General features: G+C 41.8%; 1 protein-coding gene across 1 annotated transcript in view; it reads right to left on the reverse strand.

Annotated features, from left to right (window-relative positions):
- Positions 1–12,563, reverse strand: part of SYCP2L (synaptonemal complex protein 2 like) — a 68,674-nt gene that overhangs the window by 11,719 nt on the left and 44,392 nt on the right. Inside the window, exons 17-21 of the mRNA XM_015449902.4 lie at positions 7,088–7,189; positions 6,065–6,171; positions 3,398–3,489; positions 581–680; positions 427–485 (exon numbers count right to left, since the gene is read on the reverse strand). Coding sequence (XP_015305388.4) covers positions 427–485; positions 581–680; positions 3,398–3,489; positions 6,065–6,171; positions 7,088–7,189 — 460 coding nt within the window. The remainder of the gene's footprint in view (positions 1–426; positions 486–580; positions 681–3,397; positions 3,490–6,064; positions 6,172–7,087; positions 7,190–12,563) is intronic.

Below are 12,563 nucleotides of genomic sequence, written 5' to 3' on the forward strand. Positions count from 1 at the left end.
TCAACCCATTTGTTGTTTAAAAAAATGTGTAAATGAGTAAAATAGAATATAGTCTATCAAAAGCACAATTTTGTATATAACTGAACATTTGTACGAAACTGAAAACTGTTTACTTAGAAGCCTAAACATTTTTCTCAAAATCTAGTCATTTTAATTTTTAAAAATACTGCTTGAAAATAAAACAATCGGCATTTTTAAAAAACACAGAAATTTGGATGTTAGGCTTTTCAAGATTTACGCTTCTCGACTGGTATCATTAGCCGCACTCTATCCTCAGGGAGGTGCCACAGAAGCGGCCAGTTCAAAAAGATGCAGCTATTTCGCTAGTTATGGGAGTTTCACCGTCACCAACTGCCCATTCTCCAGCTAAAGCATTACCTCGTACTTCAACCAAGATTCTGCTAGAAAGAACACCTTTCCAAGTACCTTAGCACTTGCAGATCACAGAAAGATTGCAGATCAGCAGACTGTTTCCCCCAGAATTCCTAAGATTGAACAAAAGTTTTGTTTAAGTAGTTAGTGTTATTTTTCCCTGGGAAAGATCTGAAGTCAGAAAATGTTCCAAACAAAAGAAACTTACCAGAACCTCCTTCTCAAGGTGTTCCAGGGCCTGAATATCCTTCTTAAGACTGCTCAATTCTTGAAGAACCAAATTTTGAAAGCGCTCTAGTTTATTGAGTCTAACAAACGTAAAAGCAGTAAATGTCATTGGGACGGCTTGGATGTGACAGCAGACTTTCTTAGTAAGTCATCTGATTACAAGGCTACTTCAGATTCTTCTCCAGACATTTCTTGTCATGGGAACACATGGTGTCTCCCTTCTCTTCCCTTCCCTTCTTGCCTGCTCATCCCCAACCTGGAAACCTCACTATGCAAACTCTCAGGTCATCTTTTTCTTTTTTTTTGTTTCTGAGATGGAGTTTCACTCTTGTTGCCCAGGCTGCAGTGCAATGGCGCAATCTCAGCTCATTGCAACCTCCACCTCCCGGGTTCAAGTGATTCTCCTGCCTCAGCCTCCAGACTAGCTGGGACTACAGGTGCGCGCCATCAGACCCAGTTCATTTTTTTTGTATTTTTAGTAGAGACGGAGTTTCACCATGTTGGCCAGGCTGATCTCGAGCTCCTGATCTCAGGTGATCTGCCTGCCTCGGCCTCCTAAAATGCTGGGATTACAGGCGCGAGCCACCGCACCTGGTCTCAGGTCAGCTTTCAACAGCAGCACAGAGGAAGCTGATTTTTTTTTAGTAGAGAACAGGACAGATGACTCCAGGGAAGATGAGACTGAGGCTCCCCATCCCTTCCTACCTTCTACTTGCTCCCCTTTCTCTTGCATTAAGCTGGCCCTGAAAGCTGTGGTCAGGAATGAGCTAATACACTCTTTTCCCACATCTACATTTTAGCTCTAACATTTCTAAAAGTCGCTATTCTTTGTCTAATGGTCATATTTGCTTATTTGTTAATTTTCTTATTTGCTTGCTTATAGTTTGTCTTCTCTATTAGGTCAAATGTTTCCATGAAGAGCATCTACAACTCGTCCTCACCTCACTCTCATACCAAGCACAGGGCCTGGTATCCGATGTTGCTCAGTGTGCATTTGCTGAGTGAACGCATAGATAATTGTGTGCCCTTGAAAGAGCATGGGAATTCCACAAATGCAAAGTCCTTCATGGGCTTGCTTTCACATTCAAAGGACACTGCATGCATACCAGACTTTGAAAAATAGTAAAAATTTCTATTCAGTCATAATGTATTCCATCCTCAGAAACTTTCTGTCTCGGTTAAGCAAATCAACTGGCCATTCCTTTCTTCCCTTCCTTCAGTTACAGGCCATTCTCTCCAACAAGGAACAAGTTCTACTCTCACCTTCCCTGTGCCATTCGACTCTTTGTTTCTAAAACCTCGCTCAGGAAGCACTTCCATTGTAATCACTCGGAATTAACTCAAACCACTACAGAAACCCATCCCTCCACTCGCCTTCCTCGCCCCTCTGAAATCCTGGCACCTTTGTATTTCTTGTTACATGGTCATAAGGGTGTGTGTGTATGTGCACATACAAATGTGTGTATTGTGTATGTATGGTGTTTTCTTTTTTTTTTTTTCTTTGAGACAGAGTTTTGCTCTTGTCACCCAGGCTGGTGTGCAAGGGCATGATCTCGGCTCACCGCAACCTCTGCCTCCCAGGTTCAAGTGATTCTCCCGCCTCAGCCTCCCAAGTAGCTAGGATTACAGGCATGTGCCACCACGCCCAGCTAATTTTGTATTTTGAGTAGAGACGGGGGTCTCTCCATGTTGGTCAGGCTGGTCTCGAACTCCCAACCTCAGGTGATCCACCTACCTCGGCCTCCCAAAGTGCTGGGATTACAGGCGTGAGCCACCACGCCCAGCTGGTGTTTTCTTACTGTGGTAAAATACACATAACATAATATTTACCCTTTTAAACATTTTTAAGTATAAAATTCAATGGCATTAAGTATATTCACAATGTTTTGTAACCATCATCACTATCCATTTCCAGAACTCTTCCATCATCCCAAACAGAAATCTGTACCCATTAAACAACAGCTCCTCCTTCCCCCAACCTTTGGCAATCTCTTTTGCACTCTCTGCCTCTATGAATTTGACTATTCTAGGTACACCTCATATAAGTGGAGTCACATAACGTTTGTTCCCTGTTATCTGGTTTCTTTCCTTTACCATAATGATTTCAAGGTTCATCCATGGTATAGCATGTGTCAGAATTTAATTCTTTTTTTTTTTTTTTTTTTTTTTTTGAGACGGAGTCTCGCTCTGTCGCCCAGGCTGGAGTGCAGTGGCGCGATCTTGGCTCACTGCAAGCTCCGCCTCACGGGTTCACGCCATTCTCCTGCCTCAGCCTCCTGAGTAGCTGGGACTACAGGCGCCCACAACCCCGCCCGGCTAATTTTTTGTATTTTTAGTAGAGACGGGGTTTCACCGTGGTCTCGATCTCCTGACCTTGTGATCCGCCCGCCTCGGCCTCCCAAAGTGCTGGGATTACAGGCGTGAGCCACCGCGCCCGGCAGAATTTAATTCTTTTTTAAGGCTGAATAATAGACCATTGTATGGATATAGCACATTTCATTTAGCCGCATTTTTAACATATATATCCATGCTTGCCTTGTCTTCATAATTGGATAATAATTTTTTTTAAGAACAGCATTTTAGTATCATGGTAGACCATGAGGCTTAAGAAGGACATTTAGTTCAACCCCTTATCATATGAGTGAAGAACCAGAAACCCAGAAGGGTTAAATGACGTATCAATCCTCATATCTGCTCAGGCCCCAACTCCTCAGGGCCCTAGCACAGTGGTCATGAGACAAACATTGTTGGTGAGTGATCATACTTCCATGACTTTGTTTGAAAATCTAATACTTACCTGTACAGTTGCATCTGGTTTAAAAGTTCTATTAGGCAATCTGGTGCTTTCTTTGCATTTTCCGAATTAAGTGGACGCTTTCCGTACCTAAGCTAAATCATAACAACAATAACAAAATGATCAAATTTGGGTTTAATATAATTACATAAATTGAGTGTATGTTTTGTGTTAAAAAGATGCTGCCAGCATGCAATGATATTCATAGCAAACATGAGTGCTAAACAAGTGTGATCAGGCATCATCCTACACACCTGTCAGGTATTACCCCAGGTTCAGTACCAATACAGAACAAGCTGAAATAGAAAAATTTATACTCATGCTACCTGATGTAGTTTGCATATTTGTCCCCACCCAAATCTCATGCTGAAATGTAATCCCCGATATCGGAAGTGAGGCCTAGTGGGAGGTGTTTGGGTCATGGGGACGGATTCCTCATGGCTTGGTGCCATCCTCACAAATAGCGAATCATGACACCTGGTTATTTGAAAGTGTGGCACCTCCCCACCCCTTGCTCCTGCTCTCCCTACGTGACACACCCACTCCCCCTTGGCCTTCCACCTCGAGTAAAAGCTCCTGAGGCCTCCCCAGAAGACAAGCAGATGCCAGTGCCATGCTTCCTATATGGCCTGCAGAACCTGGAGCTAATTAAACCTCTTTTTTAAAAAACATAAATTATCCAGTATCAGGTATTTATTTATAGCAATTCAAGAATGGCCTAATATACTACCAATACACATAATGAATACTATGAATAAATTTCTATTACTAATTGGCTTACACCGGTATCACAGAAAATAAGACTCTGGAGATCTAAGTTAGTTAAATGAATGTTGGTTAGAGTAATATACTTCTCTCAAATGTACTAATAAATAAGTCATTTGGGATTTATAAGTAACAGGACAAAAAAGGAAGATTGAAATGGTTCCAATATTCATCTTGCAGACAAGATTTGGGGATGGGCTGTATGCAGTGTCTCAAAGGTCTGCCACCACTCGGCCAACCACCAATCCACAGTCTACCTCCATCTTTGTCTCAGATTCCTCTCTCTTTTTTAAAAAAATAGAGACAGGGTCTTGCTCTGTGGCCCAGGCTGGAGCACAGCGGCATGATCATAGCTCACTGTAACCTTAAACTGCTGGACTCAAGGGATTCTCTTACCTCAGTCTCCTGAGTAACTGGGACTACAGGTGTATGTCACCATGCCTGGCTAATTTTTAAAAACATTTCTGTAGACACAGGGTCTCACTATGTTACATGGGTTGATCTTGAACTCTGGCCTCAAGCAATTCTCTCCTCTTGGCCTCCCAAAGTGCTGGGATCCATAGGCATGAATCACCGTGCCTGGCCCCAGACTCCCCTCTAGTCCACTTGGTTCCCTCCTTCCCTTCCTCCTTGTCTATCTCTGTGACCAAATCATTGCTTTCCGGTAGTTCAGTTGTCTGAAAATGCTACCAATGAAACCAAACTATCAGTCTGATTTACACATAGGTCCACTTGGTCTCATTGGGGCAAATGGACATGGAATAGCTGTCTGATAAATACAAACCACAATTCATAAAGACTGAAATCAGTGACCACAGCTAAGACAAATACCCCTCCCCAAACACTTAGAAGCACCTTCACATATGAAGGCTAACAACAGCATTGATAAATAATATGAAGTTGTTACTTTAAATTCATAATGAACTAGCTTCTCCTTCTTTCTTCTTTTTCAGCTTTGTTGAAGTATAATTGACAAATAAAAATCAGGCCAGGTACGGTGGCTCACACCTGTAATCTCAGCAGTTTGGGAGGCTGAAGCAGGAGGATCATCTTAGGCCAGAAGTGTAAGACCATACTGGGCAACATAGCAAGACCCTATCTCTACAAAAAATTTTTAAAAGTTAGCCAGGTGTGTTGGCATGCACCTGTAGTCCCAGCTACATGGGAGGCTTAGGTGAGAGGATCACTTGAGCCCAGGAGTTCAAGGTTAGAATGAACTATGATTTCACTGCTGCCCCCAGCCTTGGCAACAGAACAAGATCCTGTCTCTAAAAAACGAAAAACAAAAGTTTTATGTATTGAAAGTATACACATGATAGATATACATATACGTTATGAAAGGATTACCACAGGCCAAGCTTGGTGGCTTACACCCGTAATCTCAGCACTTTGGGAGGCTGAGGCAGGTGGATCACTTGAGCCCAGGTGTTTGAGACCAGCCTAAGCAACAGAGTGAGACCTTGTCTCTATTTAAAAAAAAAAAAAATTTTTTAATGATTACCACAATCAAGCAAATTAACATATTCATCACTTCACATAGTTACCTTCTTGGGGGTGATGGTGGTAGGAATACTTAAGATACACTCTCTCAGCAAATTTCAAGTACACAGTACATTATCACTAACTATAGTGATGTTATGTTATAGGTTAGGTCTCCTATGCTGTATGTTAGGTCTCCAGAACTTACTAACTTGTAACTGAAAGTCTGTATGCTCCATCCAACATCTCCCATTTCCCCTACCCCGACCCCGGGGGTAACCACCATTCTACTCCCTGTTTCTGAGTTCAACTATTTTTAGATTTCAATATAAGTGAGACCATGCAGTACTGTCTGGCTTATTTCACTTAGCATAATGTCCTCCAGATTCATAACACTCTCGTTTTTTACGTTTTGTGGACTATTACCTCGTATTTTCTTTCCAGTTTTCTAGAGAAGTTTTCAAAGGTTGGGAGAATGGCAGAATCGTTCAAGTTCTCCGGCACAACTTCTAGGGATGAAGTGGAAATTCCTTCTGGAAAACAAAAATAAAACATTGAATAAAACTAACAAAGTGTTCAAACTAGACTTGCTCAATTCATCAGTTGCCCAGAGGATGAGTTATTTGGAAGCACAGATGCGAACCATGGAAGCCCTGCTGACTGCCCGGACATGACCTCGTTCTCTGGCAAGTGCTCATTTCTTCCAAACCTTCCCAGCACTTGAAAGCAGGGCAACTGACATTCTGTCTAAGAAGCAGGCCAAGGTGTTGTAAGAGGTTCTGAGGAGGACATATGGCTAGGGTATTTCTCTGGTGTAACTGCTCCTGGGTGCCCCTTGCTTGCAAGGGGTCTGGTGCTGTTCTGAGGGATTTGCAAGCATCAGTTCTTTTAAGTCTCACAAAAATTGTGTGAAGTAGGTACTGTCAGGATTCCCATTTAATGGAGCTCACATAAGTTTTGTGTGCTCATACCAGCAGCTCCTGGATTCAAATCCAGGCTGTCTGGAATCAATGCTTTCAAATCTGTTGTGTTGGAGCCCTTTGTTTCAAAATGTGTGGTACCATTTGTCCAGAAGGGCAGCCTCAAACATGCAGACATGTCATATCATTCTTCTTAATCGGTATAGATATTTCACACACAAAAATTTGGTTAATAACTATCAACTGTATCAGAGACCTACAACTTTAGGAATGCTTGGGCCCTGAAAATTGCCAGAAGGAAGAGTTAAGAGGAAGAAATAAAAATGCTAGGGGATAATGGCACTTGCTTTTATCTATAATTTGTGCAACAATTTGCTTGTCTCCAAAAGCACACAAAGCTTAGTTTTTAGGATTTTGTAGCTACTATGATCTTAAAACTATACCTCCCTTGTAATTCATGTTGGTACATCCTGTGCTGACCCACTTATCCCACTCCTACTTGAACCACTGGCTGGGTGCATGATGTTACCTGGCAACTCTCTTTCTTCTGTTATTGAGAAAGGGGATCCCGGAGCAACCTCTTCTTCCAATCTTGATTGTTTTGACTTAGCAAAACTACCTTCTGGTATGTCTAAAGGCAAACAGAGCAAATTTCCTTTTGACTCAAAATTATCTTGTTCATTTTTTGGCAGTTAATATCTAACTTTGACAAGTAGCATCTGAAACTTGTCCCCTGCCTGTTGCTAATGAGTTACTCGGTGCATTGACTAGGCACAGCCCAAGTATCAAAGCACGATGTCTGCTGATACCTGAACATGGGAACAGGCATCCCTTTGATGAGCTCAGTCACGTTTAGGAACCCTCTGCTTATCACAGACCGCTCACTAAGCAGAGCGTTCCTAAGTGAAGCAGTAATGGTAGACATCAAAAGCAACGTTTCCAGGGTTCTGAGCTACACAGCAAGACAGCAAGGTTACCAGGCAGATGGGCCTGTGGAAGTGCTTCAGCTCACATCCTGGAGCGCGCCATCTGCTGGTGACACTGGCACATCGGCGCTATGCTGAAGGCTACGTCATAAACGAGGCCATCTTGCCTCCTCACAGCTGAAGTGATTTTGAGAGACTCGAACATAGATTCCCATTTCAATTCAGCATAACGCTAAATATTTCCTATGCTGATGTTCACTTTTATCCCAGACATGTCTGGTCCTCACCTGGGCCCTCCCAATCTTATCAATGGCACCACCATGGTTCACAGAGCCCTGGCGTTTTGCTCAACTCCTCCTTTTCTTTGCTGCCCGCTTCTCCTCCATCCTCAAGGTTCTGCCTATGGAACGAATCCCTCCCTTTCTGAGTTCCTGCCCAAGACCATCTCCCTGGAGGAAGTCCTGAATCCTTCACCTTCAATTGTCACTTCCAAATCTCTCTCTTGCCTGAGCTCTCTCAAGCGGCCAACTTGTGTCTCCAAGTATTGACATCTTTATTTCAAACCCCACTCGAGTCTATCCCTCCCCACCTAAACCACTCTCTCTCCCCCACCATACCTTTAGTTGTGACATCATCTGACTTCTCTTTTGTCACACACCTGTCTAGTTGCTGTTGATTGTTCTCTCTGAAAGTTCTGGAATTCAATTTCACTAATTCATTCCATGAATATGTGGACGTTACTATGTGCGAGAGGCAGGGCAATGCGGCTGGCAGATAGCGAGAGGTAAAGAGGCAAGTGACCTTTCCTCCACTCTGCTCTTGATATCCTGGTCTCCTTGTAGTTTGTCGAACATCCCTGCCACAGTCTTACCTCAAGGCCTTTGCACTTGAGACTCCTTCTGACCAGATTACTTCCCCATAGATCTGCACCAAGGATTTCTCCATCCATCTAACCTTAATTTTCAATGTAGCCTCCCAACTCTTCACACTCTCTTCCCAGCTTAATTTTCTTATCAGCCTTTATCACATACAACATACTACATGTTTTACTTGTCCGTCATCTGTCTCCCACACTAGAGAGTAAAGCCCAATGAGGGCAGGCATTTTGTTTTCTTCACTACCATATCCCTGACACCGACAGAAGTGTCTGGCACATAGTAGACACTCACTAAACATTTGTTCAATAAATGAATAGATGAATGCTGCAGAATACCCAAGCTCCTACAAATAAAACACCTGATATGCCCAATGGAGATCTCAATACAACAGATAAAGAGTTTATTTCAATTCTGTTATTCTAATTCTCCTAGTGGTGAGGGTAGAGGTAGAGAAACAGCACAAGCTTTAGAGACCTAAATAGCCACTATATATTTGCTATAGTGGCCAGGCTTTGGGCTATTGCTACAAATTTGCCACCAAGAAAATAAAAGTTCCAGAAGGGGCAGAACAGGCAGTAAGGAAAAGAAACTGCCTGTATTAATAGACAAATAGCAATTAGTACATTTAACACTTTAAGACAAATAGCAATTAATACATTTAGCACTTTAAGATCTGATAAAACTATCTTTTGGAGGAAGCTATAAATATATGAATTTGGAAAAAAAAGAAAATGGTAAACAAGAGAGGTAAGAAATACCAACTAAGAGAGGAAAAGGATTATCTCAAAGCAAAAAGGACTAAACCAGTAATAATAGTAACTAGTAATAACTATTAAGGACAGACCTCATGGGACACCCTAATTAGTATTCTATAATAGTACTTTCATAAACTGAAAAATTCATTAGAGATCACATTTCCATTCTGCAGAACTTAGAAAAGAAAGAGCCAGTATCTAGCCTCTCTGTAATAAAAAAAGAAAAGAAACACATTAAGAAATACTCTTATTTGTGAGAGGCATCTTAAAGGAGCTAGTACCTCTTTTCTTCCCATTGCACTTAGACTTAGGTGTGTCCATTTGTTTGAAAGGTTTGGATGGATATTTTCTGGGGGGATCCCATCATTTCAAGGGCAAAGATTTTTAAAAATCAAAAAAAGAACCAATTACAACTCTATTCTTTTCTTTTTGCTTGCATCTTCTGTGGTGTCTATACCCCAGTTAGGGCCAAAAGAAACCACCTAAAAAGGATTCCACCTACCTCAATTAGGCACTGATCAACAATCACCACATTTCTTTTCCTTACTGCCTGTTCTGCCCCTTCTGGAACTTCTTTTTTTTTTTTTTTCTTGGTGGCAAATTTATAGCAATAAGCCAAAGCTTGGCCTTGAATTTCAATCCTCCCCCCTTCGCCGCCCACCGAGCATACCTGGGGCAAAGCAAGGCATCTGTCAGCACAGACACTAGTTACATCCACCAAAGAGAGAAGTCCAGGAACATGATGTAAATAACCTGGTCACCCCCTGAATGAATTACGCAGAATCTGTGAACCTACTAACAAGGGATCATCCAGATGGATGGCTTCAGAGACACAGAAATCGCTAGACTTCTAGAAACCTTCTTCGAAGTGGCAGTGCTGGTGAAATTCTTTACCTGTACCAAAGGCATGGCTCTCCAGGGAGCACAGGCTCCTGCACAAGAACCAGCACTTCATCAGGAGAGGCTGCAGGTCCTAAGTGATGTCGTTGGCTCAGTTTTGTTTCCACAGTAACCGTATGCTGCTTTTCACTGTCATGTTTCAATGTTTTCATAACAGAGTTAAAACTACATACAGAAAACACCTCAAAAATAAACACAAATGTAGTCAAGTCATCTTAAAAGAACGTGAAATCCGTGTGTATGTGTTAGTGGATGTAAAGAGGGTGTTCTGCTCTCACAAGAACCCGGCTTCATTTCCAAGAAAAGTGAAGACAGGTACGATCTGAGGAGCTTCTGAACTTCTCTTGGGTGGCCGACTGGGCACAAGTTTCAGTGAACGTATGTTTGGCATCTGTGTTGTATTTTTCAACTTGCAAAACTTCTGTTAAAAACAATGTTTAATGCCAGACCAGAACCAATCCTGTGGTTAACAGCCAAGTTCCCCTAAGTTAAGGCATTTTTTGAAACCCTGCTCTGAAGTGACATCCTGTGGTAAACAATGATAAAGGCCAACAGTCTTTACTGAGCAAGAACAGAATCTACTGAAAGATCCTCCATGTGGTTTTTACAACGCTTTCCCAATGCAAGTGCTTTGTTTACCGATGTTTATTAAGTGCTAAGAGTATGATAATTTAAAGACGATTTTTACTGTTGAATACTCAGTCTGATGGGGACTACTAAATATCTTTTGTATAGATTAATACAATTAAAAATGGATAACTCAATTGATAATAAATATTTGTGACTACATATACATGCTTAAATATGGAATCAAGCAGAGTTTCATTATTAAATGTTGGCTTTTTTGTTTCATTTGAGACAGGATCTTGCTTTGTCACCCAGGCTGGAATAGAGTGGCACAATCATAGCTCCCTGCAGCCTCATCCTCCCAAGCTCAACCACCCCCATGTCAGCCTCCAGAGTAGCTGGGAACACAGGGACATGCCACCATGCCTAGCTAACATTTTTGTAATTTTTGTAGAGACAGGCTCTCACTATGTCGTCCAGGCTGCTCTTGAACTCCTGGGCTCAAGCAATCTTCCTGCCTCGGCCTCCCAAAGTTCTGGGATTACAGGCATAAGCCACCATGCCCAGCCTTAAATGTTGGGTTTTCTAACTTTCTTACTCCATTCCCTTGACAAATACTTATGGAGTGTATCTATATGCCAGGCACTGAGCTAGGAAGGGGCTATCCTCTTGACTCCTTCCTGAATCTGGAGACCTCTCCAAGAAGGTAGATGATGGCAAAATTCAAAATCTTAAAAAAAAATTATCCTCTGGCTGGGCATGTGGCTCATGCCTGTAATCCCAGCACTTTGGGAGGCTGAGGTGACAGATTGCTTGAGTCCAAGAGTTCAAAACCAGCCTGGCCAACATGTCAAATCCCTGTCTCTACAAAAATTACAAAAATTCATTGGGCATGGTGGCATGAACCTGTAGTCCCACCTACTTGGGAGGCTGAGGTGGGAGGATTGCTTGAGCCTAGGAAATCGAAGGCTGCAGTGACCCAAAACTGTGCCACTGCACTCCAGCCTGTCTGAGGGTCCCTCTGACACACGTCTCTTCTTCTCTCCCAGCTTCTGTTGGAGTGCTGGAGGAGAGGGAGTTAAGGGAAGGGCTCCTGCTGATCGTACTACAAAAAGGAAAGACCAGTTGGACCTTAGACTCTGTTTTCCAAAAGAAACATCAATCCTGTAATGAAAATGCTGAAAATATTTTTTAGAGTAATTCAGGCAAAAAGAACAAAAGGACAGTGATACCAGGAGGAAAGATGCAAAAAGGAATTGTGAGCAAAATGATTAAATCTGAGTGTAAATCTAATAAAACACTGAGTGAAGTAATACCAACAGAAAATATTTTACGAATTAGAAAAACTGGAGAAGCAGCTAAATGGTCAGAAGAATAAGTACAGCACAGAATGCTCATGAAATTCGGATACAGTTTTCAACCATAAGGCAAGTCCAACTGGGCCTTAATATAAGCCCCAATAAATTCTAAACAATATTGCACAGACTCTGTTTCTCTGACCATCTTGCAAAAAGTTAGCAAAAGGTAATGAAATACCTTTAAAATAACCCATATGTTTGGAAACTAAATGTTCGGAAATGTGATTGAAGTTAGTGTTTGAAGGTCCTTCTTCTGTTTGGAATATGGTAAAAATATTAACTTGAAGCTTTTAAAAGTGTGTGTGTTAAAATTTCTAGGGTTAACTTTAGAAATAGGGGATGAAAACTTCCAAACTAGGAAAAGGGGGAAAATGATTAAAAATTATAAATCTAAATGAAGGCAAAGACAGAAACAATGAGAATGTGGGACAAAGACAAGAAAACTCAATCCAAATTTATCAATGGAAGCACAATGGATTAATTGTTCCTATTAAAAGAGATTGTCAGATCAGACTTTTTAAAATCCAGGTAAAAGCTCTTTATGTGATAGCAATTCACAAGGGTGAAAAAAAGATTGAAGATGAAGAGTCACTTCCTGATGCACCTAGTAGCACTGCCTCA

Source organism: Macaca fascicularis, chromosome 4 (assembly GCF_037993035.2).
Source record: "Macaca fascicularis isolate 582-1 chromosome 4, T2T-MFA8v1.1".
Lineage (NCBI taxonomy): Eukaryota > Metazoa > Chordata > Mammalia > Primates > Cercopithecidae > Macaca > Macaca fascicularis.